This window comes from Dipodomys merriami, unplaced genomic scaffold (genome assembly GCF_024711535.1).
Source record: "Dipodomys merriami isolate MVZ:Mamm:240054 unplaced genomic scaffold, mDipMer1.0.p SCAF_379, whole genome shotgun sequence".
In the NCBI taxonomy this organism is placed as follows: Eukaryota; Metazoa; Chordata; class Mammalia; order Rodentia; family Heteromyidae; genus Dipodomys; species Dipodomys merriami.
In genome coordinates this window covers 308,504-329,817 of record NW_027205370.1, presented here as the reverse complement: position 1 = coordinate 329,817, position 21,314 = coordinate 308,504, and the positions used below count along the sequence as shown (strand labels likewise).

Here is a 21,314-nt window from a genome sequence, read left to right as displayed (position 1 = left end):
TGTAAAGTTCTGTGAAAGTCATACAAAAAAGCCTGTTTAATCAGACTGCTTAGACATACCTTTGGTACCATTTCATGGAGGTTGAATTTTTAAACCTCCTAATATTATAGAGATTTTATTGTAAGTCTTCATACTTGCTACTTATGCTTAGTCTTGTTTCCTAATTGCTTGTAGCAATTATAGAGGACCATAGTTGAAATTAAAATCAGCCAACAGCAAGGTATGATAGATCAAGCCTGTAATCCTGGCTCCTTGGGTGGCTGAGATTAGGAGATCACAGTTCAAGGCTATCCCAGAGACTCTATATCTCATTCAATTGGCTGGGTATGGTAGCATCACTCCAGGCCAGCCCAGCCCAGGCATAAAGAGACCCTATCTTGAAAATACCCAAGGCGCGGGTGGGGTTGGAAGAGATGGGGAGAATGCTGAAAGAAGTAACAGTGATCAAGATGCACAGCACTTATAAACTGACAATGGGTTAAGTAATATAACAAAGAACATAAGGCAAAAGGGGGCTGAAGGTGTGGCCCAAGTGGTAGAGTGCGTACCTAGCAAGCAGGGGATCCTGTTCAGTCCCTAGTACTGCTAATACATACATATATTCCCAACATATTGTTTTCATATATTAATACATAAAATCTATCACAAATAACAGAATGCAAGACTGTTTCTCCAAGTTAGGATTTAGTATCTGACATGGATCAAAATAAATATCAACATAGAAATATAGGTAGGCAATAAAAACTTGGGATATTTCTCAATATTACCCTTTCTCAAATACAGTTGTTGTTTTCTAGGTAATTGGAAAACTTCAAAGAAGATATTCTAACAGCCTGACAACCAGTTGAGCCCTGAATGGCAACAACCATGTAAGTTAACCCTTCATACATTTTCATTTCTTTTTTTTTTTTGGTTAAGCTTAAGTGAAAAGAGGTTTAAACAAATCAAGTGAGGGTTGAGAATGTGGCTTAGCGGTAGAGGGCTTGCCTAGCATGCACTTTAGCATGGTGCTGTGGGCTCAAGTGGTAGAATGTTAGCCTTGAGCACAGACAGGCTCAGGGACAGTGCCCAGGCCTTGAGTTCAAGCCCCAGGACCAGCAAAAAAAAAAAAAAGTGAGGACTGGGAATGTGGCTTAGTGGTACAGTGCTTGCCGAGCATGCATGAAGCCCTGGGTTCGATTCCTTAGTACCACATACACAGAAAAAGCCCAAAGTGGTGCTGTGGGTCAAGTGGCAGAGTGCTAGCTTTGACAAAAGCAGCTCAGGGACAGGGCCCAGGCTCTGAGTTCAAGCTCCAGGACTGGCAAAAAAAGAAAATCAAGTAAATAAGCTTTTATGTTGAGACATACATTTACTGACTGTATTGATCATGGCTTTCTGAGAAGCACACTTCTTTGGAAATGGATGTTAGATGGAATATACTGCTTGTGGGTATCTGGAGTCTTGCTGCTACTCTGCTATTTCTACCCCAGACTCAGGTTCAGAAACAGTTTCTGCATCCATAGATGCTGTTTGAGCCTAACAGTGGTACAACTATACCCCAGGGATTGGCAGACATTTCTTGCCAAGTTCCAAGTAGCAAACAGTTTACATTTGGCTCCACTACTCAGCTCTGCCACAGCAGCCATAGAGAATGTCCAATTGGATTGGCTTCTGTCTTTCCCTTCCACTCTGTTATCTGGTGGTGGAGGAACATTTTAAGTGACTGACAGTAAAGAAGAAAGTATCTCACCCTATCCAGAAGATTCTTCTCAGGCTTAATTCTTTAAACACTTAAGGGGGTGTTAATTTGAGATCATAAAACTAGGTAGGTTACAATGTTCAAATGCTTTTTATTAAGAGTATGTTTTAAGGCCTACTACAATTGATGAAAAGAACAAAAATTTAACGGACTGTACATTTTTTAATAAACCACATGGCAAAATGACACTTTATTAATAAACATATAGGAAATTACAATTTGAATTGCAAATACAGTACATAGACTTTGATCCTAATTACATGGACAAAACCCCAGTCTCAAAATCTTTCCAAAATCAATCATTTGTAAAATACTTGGTTTCTAAAGGGGCATATGGAAAAGTATCTACAATTTCTTAAACTGTGATATGGCTTATTAAATAACATTTAGAGAAGGCTAAGCTTTCCGAATATACAGCATCTTCCAGAGTGAATGTGGAAATTTTGACACATTTCAATTTTATCTCGCTACACTATTTAAATTTGATACTATCACAGATTTCGCTAGGAAAGACTCCACAAATGTTATCCAATCTGAAGGAAAATCACAAAATGCCTGTTGGTCCTTTCAATGTGATTATTGGAAGAGCAGCTAAACCACTTGTAAGCGAGCGCACAGTGACTGCACTGAGAACTCCCCACAATTTCTCCTCTTCACGCTCTTCCATGTTCCCTCTCATACCACAAATGGTGTACTAGACTCGTGAACTCTAAACCAGACCTAAAGCCCTTGCTGACAGGATTCACATGACTTATCTGGAGTTAAGAGTGTGCAAACAGTTTCCGGCTAGAGATATTAAACTTCACCAATTATCTGGAGATCAGACTTGCCTCCTGAACCAAGTGAACTCATCTTTTATCTAGGTCCATATTCTGTAACTTTAAATTTATTATGTGCAAGGTAATTCACAGCAAAACTGTCTAAAACTTCTTAGAATGGGTTCAAATTCGATAATATCTAGTTAGGTGAGCCAAGCAAAATAAACATATATGAAGAAAATAATGTAGCTGAACTATGTTTGCTTTTAGAATGAAATGATTACCTCAAAGACAATGTGCAGAGTGGTTGTTTGGTCCTGACAGGGGGCTGCAGCCTGTCTCTCTCATGTGCTTTATGAAGTTTAGTGTGTAGCAATCTAAACCAGGAACAATCAGTGGTTTGTTTTTAAAGATCTCCCCAGAAAAATACACTTCCTAGTGGTGCATCCTCTCTGAAAAATGTTTTTTTGCTTACATTAAAACAAGCTCTTGTACTTGTGTCTGTTCTTGACTATGTCCATTCTGGAAAGATCACCTGGGTGGGAGAGACAGAATACTGAGACTCCTAAAAGCAGGAATCTTAGTGGTAGAGAACAGACATAAAGCATCCAAGGAGGAAAAATCAGCAAAGTAAGACATCCAGTGACTTGGCAAACAATACTGATGGAGACTATAGTTGTAAAAGTACAGTCTCACAGTACATGAAGCATAGCTAAAGGAAATGTAGGAATTACAATAGCTTCCAGTACTGCACATCAATCTCTCAGAAATGTATCCTATTGAACTGCATTCCCATTACATCTGTAAAGGAAGCAAGATCAACAAAAAGTATCTGTAACTCGGCAGTGCTGTGAAACAGATTAAAGTATGCAAATAACTCAGATTAATGGATACAAATATTACTTGGAAAACACTGTATTGAAGAAATGCTGTGATGTGTTTTTCCAAGTGCAAAATTAGTAATGCTGTGTTTGTCCAACTCAGCCCCTGCGTTCACAGGGTAAGAGACAAGCGTCCCAGGGCTCAGCTGAGTGGTGTAACCACGATGTGCTTGCAGCTCATCACAGGAAGGACAGAGCAAAGCTGTCAGAAGCTATGCAGTCCTTGGCTGTAGATGCTAGGTTAATATCCTTCTCTGTGGGAGAAGTACAAGAGGCCAAAGAATCTATCAGTTCTTGAATCTTGTACTGAGTTTCCTAGATACCATCAACTCTGCTACTGATACCATCTTTTCCCAGCAACCTTTTAGGCAAATTCAGGTTACCTTATTTTGGGTTACTTATAAAGTATGTGCTAAGAAGATGGATTCTGTTTCCCATTCCTCATTTGTAAGTTATCTGGCAGGCCTACCTAGAAGTTTAATTCACAACTTGTCTGGTACATTGTTACTCTACACTGATTCTTTGAGGAGCCAAGAATCATATGAAGAGTGCATATTGAACAGGGAGTTCTAGTGTGCACAAAGTTAACTCAAAAACAATGGTTGCTAAATGAAACATGAATATTCACCGCTACCTCTTAACACAAGTTTCCAATTAGATTGTCTTCAGTCTGGAAATATCCTGTCTCTACAACACAGATTTGATATCAATCCCCATCCCAGTGTGCTCTCGCGCCCTTTCTGCCTCTCCCCCACCCTCTCTCCACACACACACACACACACACACACACACACACACACACACACACACACACACACACACACACACACACACACACACACACACACACACACACACACACACACACACACACACACACACACACACACACACACACACACACATCAAAAACCGTTTCCATTTGTTTTCTCAAACTAATATCTCCTCCAACCCCCCTGAGAAAAACTTCAAATTTGTATCTTGAGGTTTTTATCCTCTATCATAAACCAGACATTCTCTCTGAAGTGGTCAATCTGCATGTGGCATTACAAACTCAAATGTAGCCCTATAAAGTTACTTTCATATAGGCTCATATAGTACCAAGCAAACTATACAAAATGTTGGCAGTTCTTAAAGGGATAGATGATAATAACTTACATTTTGCAGTCTCTTACTGATTTTAAGAAAATTTCACAATAAAAGTGATTTTAGGAAGATATAAATTTGAGACTCCAATCCCATCTTCCCTTCTTTATTGTTTTAAATAATCATATGGTAATTTGAGGTTAAGCCTAATTTCTGCCATTCAGAATTATATTAAAATATTTTCTAAATAACTTAATGACAACGACCATAATTTGTGAAGATTTTGTTGTGACAAGATTACAAATAATAAAAAACATTAACTTTGAGATTCAAGACTCAGCAATATCTGGAAAAAATGTTAAGTATAACTATAACATTAAAACTTATTTGTGAAATGAACAGTTCTGAGACACCTAGGAATACATGCTTATTCCCTTCTCTGAATAATTACCAGTACTTTCTGAAATCTGTTGAGAAATAATTTTGGTAAAAAGAGGCAGCAATTCTAGAAGCTGAATGTCAAGATTACATAATTTAAAAAATACAACTGAGTTTGCTAGCACTGGCTTGGTATAAAATGGCCTTTAAAAAGTGTGTTTAAATGCAAATACTGAATTCTGATGCTTCTTGAAGACACATATTCTGTCAGATTGATGAAGTACAGGACTGGATTGTCTTCCATGAGGTATCTGTAGAGTAACATCTCATTCTGTAAACAGTATTTTGAAAACTTCTTCATCCAACAATCATGGTGACGGCTCATTTTACATTGAACAGAGTCTCACATAGGCAGGCTGGAGTGACTGTTTTGAGACTGGTGCTCGCTATGGACACAGCTGTCAGTGATTCCATTTTCTCACTTGGGTTTGCTTTTATTGCTCTCAAGTCTATGACTGTGGATAAATAAGGCAGTAGGCCCCAAAACACGTACAAATCAGGGACTGAAATTCTGACAATTTGCACAAGTTCTGTTCACTTCTTGCCTGTAACTCTGAAGCTGGATAGTACATTTATACATGCCAAATGTGTTCAATAATAAATGCTTTGCTTTGGACTGTACTTCTTCCCATTTAGATGAACTTCCAGGAACTGCAATGTCAAAAAAAAATGTTATTACTATTTATTGTACAGTTACGCACTGGTGAGTAAGACACAGGGAAGAAACACTCTTTTTACACTGTTGAGCACACTGTCATAGTCTACTTGTATCTATTCTGATATTCCTGCTAGGGAAGTGGGAGTGCGTTATTAAAAAGCTCTACAGTCCATCTGGCGAAAGAATAGTGGCAACAATGAAAAGATATTACGTACATAAAAAATAAACCATTTATCTGTATTATTTAAAAAAAATAAAAAGAATCACTCTGTGAAACAACTTAAATAAACATAAGAGCCCTTGCTTTGCTTATATAGAAGAGCACGGTAAATATTCTTTAAGTCTTTAATCTCAAGGTAAGTATCAATTTGACTCCCAAAGAGATAAAAAAAAAAAATTACTTTGCTAGTAACAGTGACCTGCATCTTACCTTTTGAGGAGTTTCCCCCCCCCTAAATCTTGTCAGCAGGAAAGTCTTCCTACTTAATTATAAGCTCACATGCTTAATTCCAAAGATAGAAGTCCACAAACCCCAGGCAGGCCCACATTTGCTATCAGCAACTTACTTAGCTGCATGTGAACTATGGCAGTAGATTTTCCTGAAGTGAGAGACCAGATATTCAAATCTTCCACAGAATATACATCTTCTATTTTCATCAAGGCTTCTTTGATATAATCTACATTCAAATGGCTCGGTACACCTATTAGTTCAGAATATTACAATTTGTAAGTAAATTCCTTACCTTGTAAAGAAAAAGTTTTAAATTATATTCAAAGAAAATAAATGGCTTTGCTAAATTCAGTTTAAACAGTATTTTAAACTATATTAGATTTTTAACAAACTATATGCATGTGTTTATAAAAATACAGGAAATATATGGCGTTAATAGATACTTTAAAAATGCTATACCCACTAGAAGAGAACGCCAATCAAATCAGAATAGTTTAACAGATAAGCTAGAACAAACTAAGGAGAAAAAAGAATCCAATAATGATAAGTTTACAGTCTAACTTTTATTTTCATGCTATCAGTAAGAAAAGCTGTCATCAGTACAACAAAGTCACACATTAAGTAGGATTAAGGAATTACATAAGCCAAAAGACATAATCATATTAAGAATCAAAAATTGCATTCTTGTTCTGGCTCCAGTGTATTAACAATGTTATGTTATCCCTCTGAAGTATAATCTTGTTTATATATTTTTTTTTTTGGTGTTTCTTTTGCCTGTCCTGGGGCCTGGACTCAACCTGGGCACTGTCCTGAGCCTCTCTGTGCACAAGGCTAGCTTTCTACCACTTGAACCACAGTGCCATTTCCAGCTTTATCTGAGTAGTTTATTGGAGATAAGAGTTTCAAAGCCCAGGGTTGGTTTTGAACATCAATCCTCAGATCTCACTGTTCTGAGTAGCTGGGCATGAGCCAGTGGCACCCAGCTAATCTTGTTTATAAATAGGAATAATCTGGGCTGGGAATGTGGTTTAGTGGTAGAGTTCTTGCCTTGTAACATGCAAGAAGCCCTGGGTTTGAGTCCTCAGTACCACATAAACAGAAAAAGCCAGAGGTGGTGCCATGGCTCAAGTGGCACAGTACTAGCTTTGAGCACAGAGAGGCTCAGGGACAGAGTCCAGACCCTGAGTTCAAGCCCCAGGACTGTCAAAAAAAGAAAAAAAAAGAAAAAAAAGGAATAATTTATCCACTCTCTGTCTATTTTACTTATAATAAGAGCCAAAGAGATAATGTATGAGAGAATGCATGAATACTCAAATGCTCAGTACACATAAGGCAGTGTTACGGAGCCTAAGAAATACAAGCAAAATATAAAAGAGAGCTCCTACTCAGTGTCCCTCTGACTCCCAATCTCCAATGAATACACAAAGGAGATATTAGTGAGAGCTTACCTTCCAATATTATAACTACTGTGTCCCAGATGATGCGAAATGTTGTAAAAGCCACAAGTAATGAAAATATGTATGTACAGATGGGATCAGCAATCTTGTATTCTGGCTAAAAAGTAACAGATGAGAGTATACAATTAAATGTCAACAACAAGCAGGCTATAAAGCAAAGCCAGGCATACACCCCCTGTCCTCTGGATCTCTTTAGTAGATTAGAGATTACCTTCAAAACTTGAACACTGTAATTAAGGAACATCTCTACTCTTTCTTAATGTTTAAAATGACTTTCTTCAGGGGACCGATTTCTGGAAATTTAATTGCTTGTTACGTTATTCTCCTTTGTACCTTTTCTAAGTCTTTTACCCAGAATCATAAAATATCAAAGGTATAAGGAGTAAATAAGAGGGAACTCAAATTTGAGGGGCATGCAGGCTAAGACTGGATCTAGATTCTAATCTAGAGCATTGTTTCACCACCAAGCAGTTCAGTGACAAGGCTTACAGTGAGAAGATGCCATCAAAGCCAACTGTAGATAAGGTACCTGATGAGGTGATACCATTGTATTTATTGCTAAGAAAAGAACTGCACTCTTGGTCAATTAAGTTTATACCAATGCATATAAATGGCATTGGTGTAATACATGGCAGGGCTAATTAAGCTTACACCAATGAACAGAACTGGCACTCATATCCAGCATACTGATGAAAGAAAAGCAGCTTTAGTTTCAATGCTAAAATTAAGTGACTTCGAAGTAGGAAAATTAGCTATCATGTTACCTTGAATCGTATGATGTAGGCAGCTATTAGCACACCAACACTCTGTACCAAATCCCCCAGGGCATGGACAAACGCAGCTCTCACCGCCAAGCTATCCTGCCCATGGCTGTGTCCACCAGAACCTGTGGTAGGAGAATTTGAAGGCAGGGAATGGGAATGGGAGTGATGGTGACCAGATTGGTTCAACAGAAACCCCATTCTGTCAAAAATAAAAGAAAACATTATTATTTTCCCTAAAATAGTTGGTTAAAATATTAGCCACTATTCAGAAATGAATGAGGCAGCACAGAACTCATTCATTTAATAAATCTTTGAGTACCTATTATGTATCAGGTACTGTTCTAGGTGCTGGGGTCAAAGCAGTGAGTCAAGACTGACATATCCCTATCCCCATTTGAACAGAGACCTGAAGAAAGTCAGGAATAAATGCTCAGGGCAGAGAGCAGACAAAGGCCCAAAAATGAAAAAGTTTCTCCATGTACTTGGAAAAACAAAACCACAACAGCCACTGTGGCCTGGATAAAGTGAGCAAAAAGCACTAGAGGTTAAGATGGCGGGGGCGGGGGCAGGGCACACAGGTTTTACTTAGGAAAGGCTGCTGGGCAGGTGACAGTGGCTCACACCTAAAATCTGAATGACTGGGGAGGCTGATATCTGAGGATCTTAGTTTGAAGCCAGCCTGGGTCAGTCAAATCTGAGAGATTCTTACCTCCAGTTAATCTCCAAAAAGCCAAAAGTGGAGGTATGCCTCAAGCAATAGAGCTCAGGCTTGAGCAAAAATACTAAGCAAGGTTATGAGGTTCTAAGTTCAAGCCTCAGTACAGGCACGAAAACAACAACAAATGGCTGTTGCAGGGGCTTTTGATTAAATTAGAAGCTTGATAGAAGCCACTAGGTAGTGACTGGTTAAACCAAGGCTAGGAAATCATATTTGGCTTATTGTTTTTGTAGATAAAGTTTTACTGGAATACAACCATGGTCATTTGTTTGCCCAGTGAATATGTCTGCTTTTGTTTTGTGACAGCAGGGAATCAATAGTTTCAAAAGAAACTATAAATCAAAGACTACAATATTTACTATTCTTTTTGTTGGTTCTAGAGACTGGACTCCAGACTTTGTGCATGCCGGCAAGATGTTACCCATCAAACTCTACCCACAGTTCCTTTCTTTAAAAAAAAAGTTTGCTGACTCAACTTAAACGTATCACCTAAAAATTGAGTACTTTCAGGAAAATAAGTTTAAAACGTCTAGCTAATACAAAAGTACTCTAAAATGTTAAATAACAGAAGACATTATTCTGCTTAAATCTTGATTGTTGGTCAAACTCCAGTATAACTCAACAAACTAAGAAGGGATTATAATGTCTTGATTTTTATTAACATTTGTAAGAACTAACATTTATAAAAACAACTAATGGACTATATATAAATTTTAAACCAAGACTGGGCACCAGTAGCTCACTCCTGTAATCCTAGCTACTCAGGGGGCTGAGATTTGAGGATCATGGTTCAAAGCCAGTCCAGGCAGGAAAGTTTGTGAGACTCTTATCTCCAATTAACCACCAGAAAACTGGAAGTGGAGCTGTGGCCCAAGTGGTAGAGTGCTTTCCTTGAGCTGAAGAGCTCAGGGACAGCGCCCAGGCCTAGAGATCAAGCCCCATGACCAACCAAAAAAAAAAAAAATTAAACCATGACAATATTTCACAGTTTGAATGAATGTATGTATAACAGTCTCAAAGTTTCTAATACCTGAAAATATTATGTGAAAAAACCCAAGCTTACATTATATTAACTGCGACTCCAACAGCTGCGGTGATCAGCATGATATCTCCGTTTATTTCATAGTTCATATGGATAGTTCTTTGCACAGCTTCGTATAAAAGGAATCCCATAAGAACATAGACCAACAGCACACTAATCATGGCCGACAAAACCTCTGGAAGGAAACATAAAACATACATTTTCAACACAGTTTTTAAACTTCATACTAACTACTATAGGTTTTTATTTTCATTTTTTTCTAAGTAGGTAAAAGCAATATACCATTTTTAATGTTTCTTTTTTCTCATTTAAGAAAACATCCAGCTGCTTGAATGATCTGGGTTCTGCACTCATTTATCCCATCCCCCTCTCTCCACTCATACTTTAATTATGTACATTTGCAGACCCCTATAGGTAAACAATGACAAACGGAGAGAAATACTTGTAACATATATAAGTACAGACTAATTTCTTTTCTTTTCTTTTTCTTTTTGCAGGTCCTGGGGCTTGAACTCAGGGCCTGGGCTCTGTCCCTGAACCTTGCTGTGCTCAAGGCTAAGCACTCTACCACTTAAACCTACAGGATCACTTCCAGCTTTTTCTAAGTAGTTTAATGGAGATAAGAGTCTCATGGACTTCCTGCCTGGGCTGCCTTCAAACCCTGATCCTCAGATCTCAGCCTCCTGAGTAGCTAGGATTATGCCACTGGCACTTGGCTAAAAGATACAAAGTAGACTTTTTTTTTTTTTTTTGCCAGTCCTGGGGCTGGAATTCAGGGCTGGGTACTGAGCTTCTTTTGCTCACGGCTAGCACTCTACCACTTAAGCCACAGTGCCACTTCTCACCTTTTCTGTGTATGTGGTACCGAGGACTCGAACCCAGAGCTTCATGCATGCTAGGCAAGCACTCTCCTACTAAACCACATTCCCAGCCCAATTTTTTTACAGTGCTAATTTCAAAAAAATATACTTAAAAATAAATGAATCGCAGACAGGGAGAGGGGAGGGGAATCAACGGGAAGGGCTAGCAAAGAGGATGAGGATGAACATGGTACATGTAATTTATCTGCATGTATGAAACCTGAAATGGTGAAACCTGTTGAAACTGTTTTAAGAGGGGGAGTGAGATGGAAGAGATTAGCAGAGGGAGTAGTGACCTGATACATTGTTTACATGTGTGAAAATATCACAAAGAACCCCTCTGTACAAGTAATGTATGCTAATAAAAAAAGAAAAATCAATAGGGAAGCAAACACCTTACAAGAAAAATGGGCAAAGGACAAAAATAGTAATTTACTGTAATGACCCAAAAATTCTCAAAAATTAATCATAACAAAAGAAATTCAGTAAGAAGATATTCTTTTTATGCCTACTAAGCTAGTGAACATTTTAATCATTAAAGTTTGATAATACCAAGTTAGTAAAGATCACTGCCAGCCTGGGCAGGGAAGTTCATGAGACTCTTATCTCTGAGAAAGCACCAGAAAAAAATAGCCAGAAGATGGACTGTGGCTCAAGTGGTAGAGTGCTAGCCTTAAACAAAAAAGTGCCCAGGCCTTGAGCCTTGAGTCCTGGGGCTTGGACCAAAAAAAACACAGTTTTGAGATTTTCCTGTCTGGGCTGGCTTTGAAGCTTGATCCTCAGTGCTCAGCCTCCAAAGTAGTTAGGATTACAGGCATGAGCCACTGGTGCCTGGCTATTTAACCCTTCTTAATTCTGTGTTCAAAATAGGCTAATAAAAATGTGAACGCACCAAAGGAAGATGTTCATACAAAAGCTGCAATAAAGGTCAGTCACACCTGTATCTTGTACATATTATACCTATCATGATACTTAAAATCCAGACTTCAGGAGCTTTGGTTGGAATTGTCGAGGTGAAAAGGAAGAAGCTAGTGCTCATTAATGAGTTAAGCCTCGATGGCTGGAATAACTCTGTAATTGTATTGTTTTTGTTCAAACAAGTTAAAACTGTAAAGACTGCAGCTAATCAAGATTATAGTTCATTGTGGTTTTAGTATAAGACAATTTAAATCAAAACAAATACCTAAGCGATGAAATCCAAAAGTGAATCTTCTGGTTGGTGACTTTGAAGACAACCACAAAGCAAGCAGCGTGAGTATGATGGCACTCAGATCGGTCAACATATGAAGTGCATCGGTCATAATTGCTAGGCTATTTGCTATGTATCCACCTTAGAGTAAGGGAGAAGAGGACAAAGAACAAGTTAATTTAAACAATATATAAGTGAACAAACCTGAAATATATACTATCCTACAAAAACAGAAATCTGTGAAGTAAATGTTTATCCTGTTAAATTACATCGAAGTATTCTGATGTTTTATGTAAGCATAATGTAAGTGTCTAGTCATCCTTCAGTATCTGTGGGGTCTGGTTCCAGAACTCCTCTAATCAGAAAGTATCTTTATATAAAACAGTGAATTTACAAACGCTGATACATCTCCTTCTGTATACTTTAAGTCATCCCTAGATGACTAATAACATCTACAATATTAATGTTAAATTGCTTTTATATACCATTATTTAGGACATAATGACAAGAGAGCAAGTCTGGACATATTCAGCACTAATGCCTTGTTTTTGTTTTTTTGAACCACAGTGGAATCCATGACGTGGAACTATGGATATTGAGGGTCCACTGCACAAATTTCTGGTAAGAAAATCTATTTCTTTTAACAGATTCTCCAAGGAGTCAATGACTCTTCAAAAGCTTGCTAATTTGGTAGCATACATGTAGAGAGAAATGTGTTAGTACTGCAGCTTTTGCTCAGCCCAGTAATTCTATGAGACAGTGAATCAATAGCCATGTCATCTAAACTGCAAACGCTGAGGAAAAGCTATGTGTTCACTTTTTCAGGAGAGTCTGAAAACCAAACAAAACTAACACAATTCACAAAATGTGTATGATTAGTTCAACAAAATAGGCAAAAAATAACTTATTAACTTGGACATGATAGCAATGTCTCTAAATAGTGGAACAAAAGGTGGTTTTAGAAAACAAGTTCTGGCCAGTTCTAGTGGTTCACATCTCAAGTCTTAATTATTCAGGAGGCTGAGATCAGGAAGATCGTGGTTCAAGGCCAGTCTGGGCATAAAGTTAGTGACACCCTACCTTAACAGAAAAGCTGGGTGTAGGGATATATGACTCTCATTCCAAGTAGGAGGATCATAATCTCCATAAGAAACTAGAGATCTTACCTGAAAAATAACCTAAATAAAGAGGGCTGGGGGCAGTGGCTTACATGGCAGAGCTCCTGTCTAGCAAGCTGGAGAGGCCCTGTGTTCAAGCATCAGTGAATGAATGAAAGAAAACATGTTGATAATAATGTGTAAAAGTAAATACTGTAAGAGTTATTGTTTGAATGTCTCCATTAAAACTCATGTTGATATTTAATCCCCACTGTGACTTATTAAGATGCTGGAAACTGAATCTTCCCCTTTGGTGGTAATTAAGGTTAAATGAGACCATAAGGACTCTTAACTCAATGGGACTGTTGATTTATAACCATGTGACACATAGTACTGCCTTGGGACTATGCAAAGAGGGACCTACCAGATGGAGCCACCTGATTTTAAGTTTCAGTCTTTAGAATCATACCCCAGCAAACCCTTGTTCTTTATAAATTACTCAATCTGTGGTATTCAGTTTCAGAAACTGAAAATGGACTAAGACTATGTATTAGGGTATGTTAAGAGCCATGATTTCAGATATCCACTAGTAATCTTCAATTATCTCCCTTCATGGATAAATCTTCCCTTATCTTTCTCTACTGTTATCATCCATCCTTCGATTCTACTCTGAAAAAGCATGTTATTTCATTTTCTAACTTTTCTCTGGAGCTTTCTTTTAAGTTCTTTTCTATTTTTATCATTCAAAAGCTCAACTTTTGGCTGAGCTCTGGTAGCTCATGCCTGTAATCCTAGCTACTCAGGAGGCTGAGATCTGAGAATCTTGGTTCAAAGCCATCCCAGGCTAAAAAAAAGTCTGTGACACTGTTATCTCCAATAAACTACTCAGAAAAGTCCAGGAGTAGTGCTGTGGGGCTCAAGTGGTAGAGTGCTAGCGTTGAGCAAAAAAGAAGCTCAGGGACAGCTCCCAGGCCCAGAGTTCAAGCCCCTGGGCCAGCAAAAGAAAAACAAACTCTACTTCTTTCTACTTAACTTTCTTCATGCACATTTCCAGAAGTCCTTTGTACACATCCTTCTCTAGGATTTGCTAGTCTAGTTGGTCTCCAATGTGGTACCTGAATGGGTAGTATTAGTATTCCTCCATTAGAAATCCAAGTGGTAGGTCTTGGAAGGTGGCTCAGTGGTAGGGTGCTTGCCTTGCATGTATGAGGCCCTGGGTTTGATTTCTCAGCCCCACAAAAGCAGAAAAGGCTGGAAGTGGTGCTGTGGCTCAAGTGGTAGAGTGCTGGCCTTGAGCTGAAGAGCTAAGAGATAAGAGTCCAGGCATAGAGTTCAGGCCCACAACCGATCAAAAAAAAGAAAAAAAGACAGAAAAAAAAAAAAAAAGAAAAAAAAAAAGAACTGCAAATGCTAGCCAGGTGCCCAGTGGCTCACACCTATAATACTTGCTACTCAGGATGGTGATCTGAGGTTCAAAGCCAGCCCAGGCAGGAAAATCCGCTAATAGTTTTAATCTACCTAGTCTACTTATTTACATTTTTTTTTCTCTTTTTTTTTTTTGTTGGTCATGGGGCTTGAACTCTAGGCTTGAGCGTTGTCCTTCAGCTCTTCAACTCAAGGCTAGTGCTCTACCACTGGAGCCACAGAACCACTTCCTTATTTCCATTTTTAAATGCAGTTGTCTCCTTTATCCTACAGAGATACATTCCAAGACAACCCCCCGCAGTAGATGCTTGAAATCTTGAAGAGTACCAAATGCAATACATACTATGTTTTTTTGTACATATACAAACCTATGAAAAACTTCATCTTTTAAGTTAGGTACAATAAGATATTAACAACAACTAGTAATAAAATAGAACAATATAACATCATAAAAGTTATGTGCTGACATGTTAGACAAAGGGATGATTCACATTCTGGGCAGGATGGACCTGGAGTGAGATTCCATCACAACACTTGGAATAGTGAACAATTTAAAACTTATGGAATGTTTATTTCTGGGATTTTCCATTTCATATTTTCAGGCTGTGGCTGACTGTGGTTAACTAAACTTATGGAAAGTAAAAACCATGAAAGTGAAAATGAGAGTAAGGGGGGGAGTACTACTTTATTTTCTTGGATTTTAGGACACCTGCTGAGTGTTCCACAGGATTTAAGCTCTGTAGATAATTTTCTACATTCTTGTGATACTACATACTCTTTCTCTCCTTTAACCTGTCTTCTGAACCACAGACCTTATTTAACAACCAACTAGACGTTTCCACTTGACTATTTCATGTGCAAATTAACCTATTTAGAACAACGCTTGAGCCCTTTCTTGGGAGGGGCCTACTTCATAAACGAGGTTTCAAGCAGTCAGCTTCTTAGGTGAGAAACTTCAGAATTACTCCTGCCACTGCTATCTCCTCAACTTCGAAATTAGCAGTTAATGTTTTCAATATTTCTTCTGGACTGTTTCTCAGTCAGTATAGTTTTCTACATCCATTCTAGTAAAAATGATAACTTCTTCTTGCCTGACTTCTGCAACTGTTTATCTCCCATTATTGTACATTTTATTGTACATTTTAATCCTTTGTCCACATAATAGTCAAAGTGTGTGTGTTTGTGTGTGTGTGTGTGTGTGTGTACATGTGTACACATCCTGGAGCTTGAACCCAGGGTCTGGGCACTGCCCCTGAACTTCTTGTGCTTAAAGCTAGTGCTCATCCACTACAGCCACAGCTTCAGTTTCACTTCCATTTTTTTTTGAGGGGGGGCGTGGAGGGGTGGAGGGGATGTTTAATTGGAGATAAAAGAGTCCAGGGACTTTTCAGTCTGGGCTGGCTTTGAATGCTGATCCTCAGGTCTCATCTCCTGAGTAGCTAAGATGATAGGTGTGAGCCACTGGCACCAGTTTCAGAGTGACTTGTTTTTTATTGTTGTTGGTTGGTTGTGGGGCTTGAACTCTATGTCTGGGAACTGTCCCTCAGCTCTTCAGCTCAAGGCTAGGCCTTTATCACTTTAGCCACAGTGCCACTTCTGGTTTTCTGGTGGTTATTGGAGATAAGAGTCTCACAGACTTTCCTGCCTGGGCTGGCTTTGAACCATGATCCTCAGATCTCAGCCTCCTGAGTAGCTAGGATTACAGGTGTAAGCCACAGGCATCTGGCTCAGGGTATCCTTTTAAATAGGTAAATCCTATCATTTCTCACTGTTGCTTGAACTCTTTAATGGATTCCTACCATGCTTAGAATAAAAACTACACTAATTCAGTGTGACCAGTCAGGACCTGCTTACCTGGTCCTCCTATCTTCCTTTGTCCCTCATGCTTACCACATTCCAGCCATATTGGCCTTCTTTTTACTTTCTTTTAAGGAAATGATTGCTTTGGGACCTTTGTACATGCAGTTCTCTTTGCTTGGGTAAATCCTATTCTTTTGTTTGTTTGTTTAAATGAATCGGGCTCATGTATAAACTATGTCTTATTGGTTATTAACTTATAGTTCTTGTTCTTTTTCACTATTTAAGACAATCTGAATTTAATTGTGTGGTTATTTAATATGTTTCCTCCATTAGGAAAAATCAAATGCTTCAGATAGTAGAAATCGTTAAGACTTTTGTTCTCCATTAGTTATCTAGAACATGTGGCTTAGGGCTTGGAATACAGTATGTACTCAAAAAGTACTTGCTGAATGGAAGGAACAAAGCAAAGACAGACTTTGTCCAATATCTGAGAGTGTTAGTAGTAAAACCAAGGTTCAAAATCAAGTCTCCTGTCAGATCATTAAATTATTTGATTTTTCATTACTCCATACTTCTTACATATGGTGCTTTAATTCTAAGTGCTTTGGACATACTTTTAATAAATATTTCATTTAACCAAATTCTATGTCACAATGTGAATAATGTTAATACCTATCTTAAGTACTATTATCTCTGTATTATTCAACAAAGATTCTGTTTGAAACTAAAGTCAGTATTTGAAAGGAAAAAATACTGTAACTTTCATAAAACAACATTTGCCAAATATGAGATTTCAGAAATAGAAGGTCATTGCAAGTATATTTAATATTTTTTTACTTAAGTCAAATAACATATAATTTTTATTTTTATTTTTGCTAGTTCTGGGGCTTGAACTCAGGGCCTAGACTCTGTCCCTGACCTTCTTTTGCCAAGGCTAGCACTCTCCCACTTGAGCCACAGCACCACTTCCAGCTTTTTATGTGGTACTGAAGATCAAACTTCATGCATGCATAAACCACATTCCCCACCCAACATTTAAATTTTTAAGCAGGGAAATTGTTCGATGCTAGCCCAGGTGATTCAATGCCAGCCTAAACAGGAAAGTCCGTGAGACTCATCTCCAAATAACCATCTGAAAACCGGAAGTGGCCCTGTGGCTCAAGTGGTAGAGCACTGGCCTTGAGCAGAAGAGCTCAGGGACAGCACCCAGGCCCAGAGTTCAAGCCCCATGATTGACAAAAAAAAAAAGAAAAGAAAAGAAAAGAAAAAAAGAAATCCCCCTAGACAGTGAGATATAGATCTCTGAGGTGTTTCTGAGATGAGACACTGATATTAAGAAACTAGTCAAGAGATTTGGGAAAAAGCAATCCACATAAAAGTTCTGATCTTGAAGTTGACCATGAAAGCAGTTTAGTGGGATGGACATAAGTGAAATTATTACAATACATAGCATAACATTATTATTTCACTTACGCATTTATGTACACAGGTATGTGCATATGTATGTATGCATGCCTACACAAGTCACAATGTTGTGCATTTCCTACTTTAGTGAGCTCAACAAGTTTGAAAGCTATTGACCTAGAGGGATCAAGCAATGGGAAGGCCTGAATGACAAGAAAGAGGTGTCTTGAGAATGATCAGCATGACTGAAGCAAACACTGAGGAATGGAATGAGGTAGGACACTTACATACAATTTTCTATGTAGAACTTCCAGTAAAGCATTTTTGCCTGGACTTCCAATTTTATACTTACTATGGTTCATCCTTAGATGACAGAATCATTTCCCTGGTTTAATGTTATTTTATAAACTGTCATTACGTTGACATTCGTCTTCTCTGAGCTCTGCATCTTTGGACTCAACCGACTACTGATCAAAAACGTTTGAAAAGCAAAAGAAACAGTGCATCTGTACTCAACATGGATGCCTTTCTCTCTCTTTGCTATATGAGCAACTGCTTATATAGCATTATATTACATTTGGTATTAAAAGTAATTTAGAAGTGGTTTAAAGTATATAGAAGGACCTGAATATGGGACTTAGTGTCCTTAGATTTGAAATTTCCCAAGGGATCCTGGAACCAACTCCCCTTGTACTATGGTCAGTCAACCAATATGATGGTAAAAAATAATCTCTAAAAATCTATCTTATAGGGAGAATATATTATTTGCAATAATTAAAAAATGAGAAGCCTTCAGGGTAATTTCTAGCTTTCTTTATACTGAAAAAACTTTGTTTTTACTTGGTAGTATTGAATTTTGCAAATCTCGTGGCTATCAATTTTTTAAAAAATACATAAAAAGACCAAATGAGCGAAATGTAGAGGAAACCAAGCCAAACCAACCAAAAGCCTCGACTGTGGCTATGGCTCTCCCATCAGTCATCAAAGGAACCGCCACAACTTAACCCCTCTGGCTTTTCGAAACCTTTAGGAGAGCAGGAGGGAGCAGGTGTTCCCCAACATCAAGTTCTACGACTAAGCAACTTTTGACCGAGTCACTAATTTAAAAAAAACAAAACAACAAAACATTGCAGCAAACGAACCTTGGCATTTGATCAGAATTGTTTACATTAAAAAAATTAAAAAAACAAAACAAAAACCAAGTGACATGATGCAGGGGGAAGATCCTTGTCCTCAACCTGACCAGGGGATGGACCTGGTATGGGAGGGGGAAAGAAGAGAACTGGAATTCGGTCAGGTTCTCCCCCAGGAGGAAGTTTCTGTCATACTCGACGGCTGCACTTTGGAACCCCGTGGCCTTTTCCCCCATCCTGAGCACCAGTTCTATAGGATCCTCAACCCAACTTCCTGAAAAGCTGAGGTGGAGCCCCCCTCCACGCCTGTCACTCCAGTGAGGACGGGCTCGGATGGACAGACGGCTCTAGGGGTGTGTGTGTGGGGGGGGCAGGGGTGCACGGGGCAGGGGGCAGGGAGGAGAGACCACGTCAAACAGAGAAGTGAGTTGACCGCCCAACTCACCTACAAGTTCTCCAATCATGAAAAGCAAGTAAAGAACGGCAGCAATGGTCAACCTGGTTTTCACCTTTCTCTGCTTCAGCCGCTCCCTCCGCCGGCTGCAGCTGTCGCAGGGGTCCACCTTCAGGCTCAGCTGACTGTGGGTCAGAGGCAGATCCTGATCCAGGAGCGAGTCGTCGTCCCCGACCCCGGCGGCGGCCCCGGCCCCGGCCCCGGCGGCCTGGAGGGCCGGGTGCGCGCCGTTGGCGGGCCTTCCGGGGCTTTCCGAGTCGTCGTCGTCGTCGGCGGCGACCACCACGCGCAGCTTGTTGAAGCGTCGCGGGAGCCCCTCGTCCCCCGCCTCGTCCGAGAAGTCGAAGGCGCTGGTGTCGTTTAAGAAGAGCGGCGCGTCGTCCTTCCTCAGCAGGGAGCGCAGGCGCTTCCACGCGCCGGAGCCGGCCATGGTCGCGGCCGGGGGTGGGGCGGGGGCCGCGGGGCGAGCGCGGCGCGGGGCGGCCGGGCGGCCAGCGGCGGCGGCGGCCGCTCCTTCACGGCCGCGCCAGGTCCCGAGGGCAGGGCCGCGCGTCCCTCCCCATCCTGCGGGGAGGGCGTGTGTGTGCGTGTGCGTGTGTGCGCGCGTGTGTGTGTGGAGGGGGGAAACCAAACACCGTTACGAGTGAAAGGCGTCCCCCCCCCACCACTCCCGCCCCAACCCGAGTCGGGGGCCGGCGTGGGCGGGGTGCGCGTGCGCGTGCGCGTGCGCGAGGGGGGCGGCCGGCCTCGGGATTCCCGCTAGGGGGCGGCGCGCCCTACCTGGGCCGCAGCCGCGGGGTCGCTGCGCATCTCCTCCACGCCGCCGGAGGGCTTGGCGGTGCCACGGGCCGTACACGCGTCTACCGCGCCCGCCGCTTTAAGGCCAGCTTCCCGGAAAGTCTTAACCGGAAAAAAAAAAACAACCCTCCGAGGCCGGAGCGACGCGCGCGGCCGCCCCGTCTCCCCCGCCCATGCGCGAGGGCGCGGGCGCGTGCGCGTGCGCCGCGAGAGGCGCGCGAGGGAGGGGATCGGCACCGGGGACACGCACAGCCGGCGGCGCTCAATCGCTGGGCGCCCCCGCGGGGGGCGGGGCCAATACGGAGGAGTGGGCGTGGCCAATACGGAGAAGTGGGCGTGACCAATACGGAGGAGTGGGCGTGGCTTGCTGTTCCCACCGGCCCACCCCCCCTTCCCAGCTCCACTTCGTCCTTTGGGCGCGCGTGCCCGATCCCGTCCACCTTCCCACTGGAGACGTGTGCAACCAGGTCCATCAGCTGAAGTGAGTGGATTCGAACCGGCCCTTCCTAGATGAGTGTTCCCGTCTGGAGATCCTTCCACCCCACCTGGGTCTTGGGAATCTAGGGTCCGATCTTGGGTGCTGGAAAACCAGCTGAGGGCTTGTCTGCCTACTAGGTGGAAAGCCGAGAGGCTCTTGCCTCTTGGCACTGGCGTGGCTGCCTTCTTAGACAAGTGGGCAGAAATTTGCTGCCCGACCGGATCCACTGGTCAGGACCAAGCTATGGTCGTCAGCAGTTCTGTGGTCCTGTTCCGTGTTTATCATTGTTTTCCAGCAAATACGGGTTGCCCCTCCTCTGATGTTGTGGCAAGGTTTCTTTTGCCACCAAGCTGGTGAGAGCTACCTACCTGCTTGGCTTTTGCTTCTGTGCAACAAACATCAGATAAACTCATTAAAAGAAAATTAAATTCTGAGTTGCAGTTGTGGATCTAAATCTAAATTTTATGTTTTAAGAAGATGGGTGGTACTTATTTGCAATATCTAGTATATGCATGAGTCAAGCGGAAAAGGTCAGATAATGTGATGTCAGGAAAATGAACCCTTAGATATGTATTTTAATGTTTTTTTTCTTTCATGCATGTGTTTCTAACGCATTTATAAGATTATCTCTTTGTTGCTTTGTATGTCCCTCCCCCACAGTATAACCCCTGCTTTCACTATA

General features: G+C 40.8%; 1 protein-coding gene and 1 long non-coding RNA gene across 2 annotated transcripts; one reads left to right on the top strand and one right to left on the bottom strand.

The window, feature by feature from the left end:
- The first annotated feature begins 795 nt into the window (after nucleotides 1–795).
- Nucleotides 796–18,096, top strand: LOC138804885 (uncharacterized). The gene is made up of 4 exons (XR_011365371.1): nucleotides 796–869; nucleotides 11,725–11,781; nucleotides 12,611–12,664; nucleotides 17,918–18,096. It is a non-coding gene; the product is annotated as an uncharacterized lncRNA (long non-coding RNA).
- Nucleotides 1,835–20,311, bottom strand: LOC138804882 (probable proton-coupled zinc antiporter SLC30A4). Its single transcript, XM_069989396.1, has 7 exons — nucleotides 19,348–20,311; nucleotides 12,038–12,184; nucleotides 10,016–10,169; nucleotides 8,235–8,433; nucleotides 7,462–7,567; nucleotides 6,129–6,263; nucleotides 1,835–5,555 (listed from the first exon to the last, which is right to left on the bottom strand). The coding sequence occupies exons 1-7, from the start codon at nucleotides 19,784–19,786 to the stop codon at nucleotides 5,401–5,403; spliced, it is 1,335 nt and encodes a 444-aa protein (XP_069845497.1). The 5' UTR covers nucleotides 19,787–20,311; the 3' UTR covers nucleotides 1,835–5,400.
- Between the last annotated feature and the right edge of the window lie 1,003 nt (nucleotides 20,312–21,314).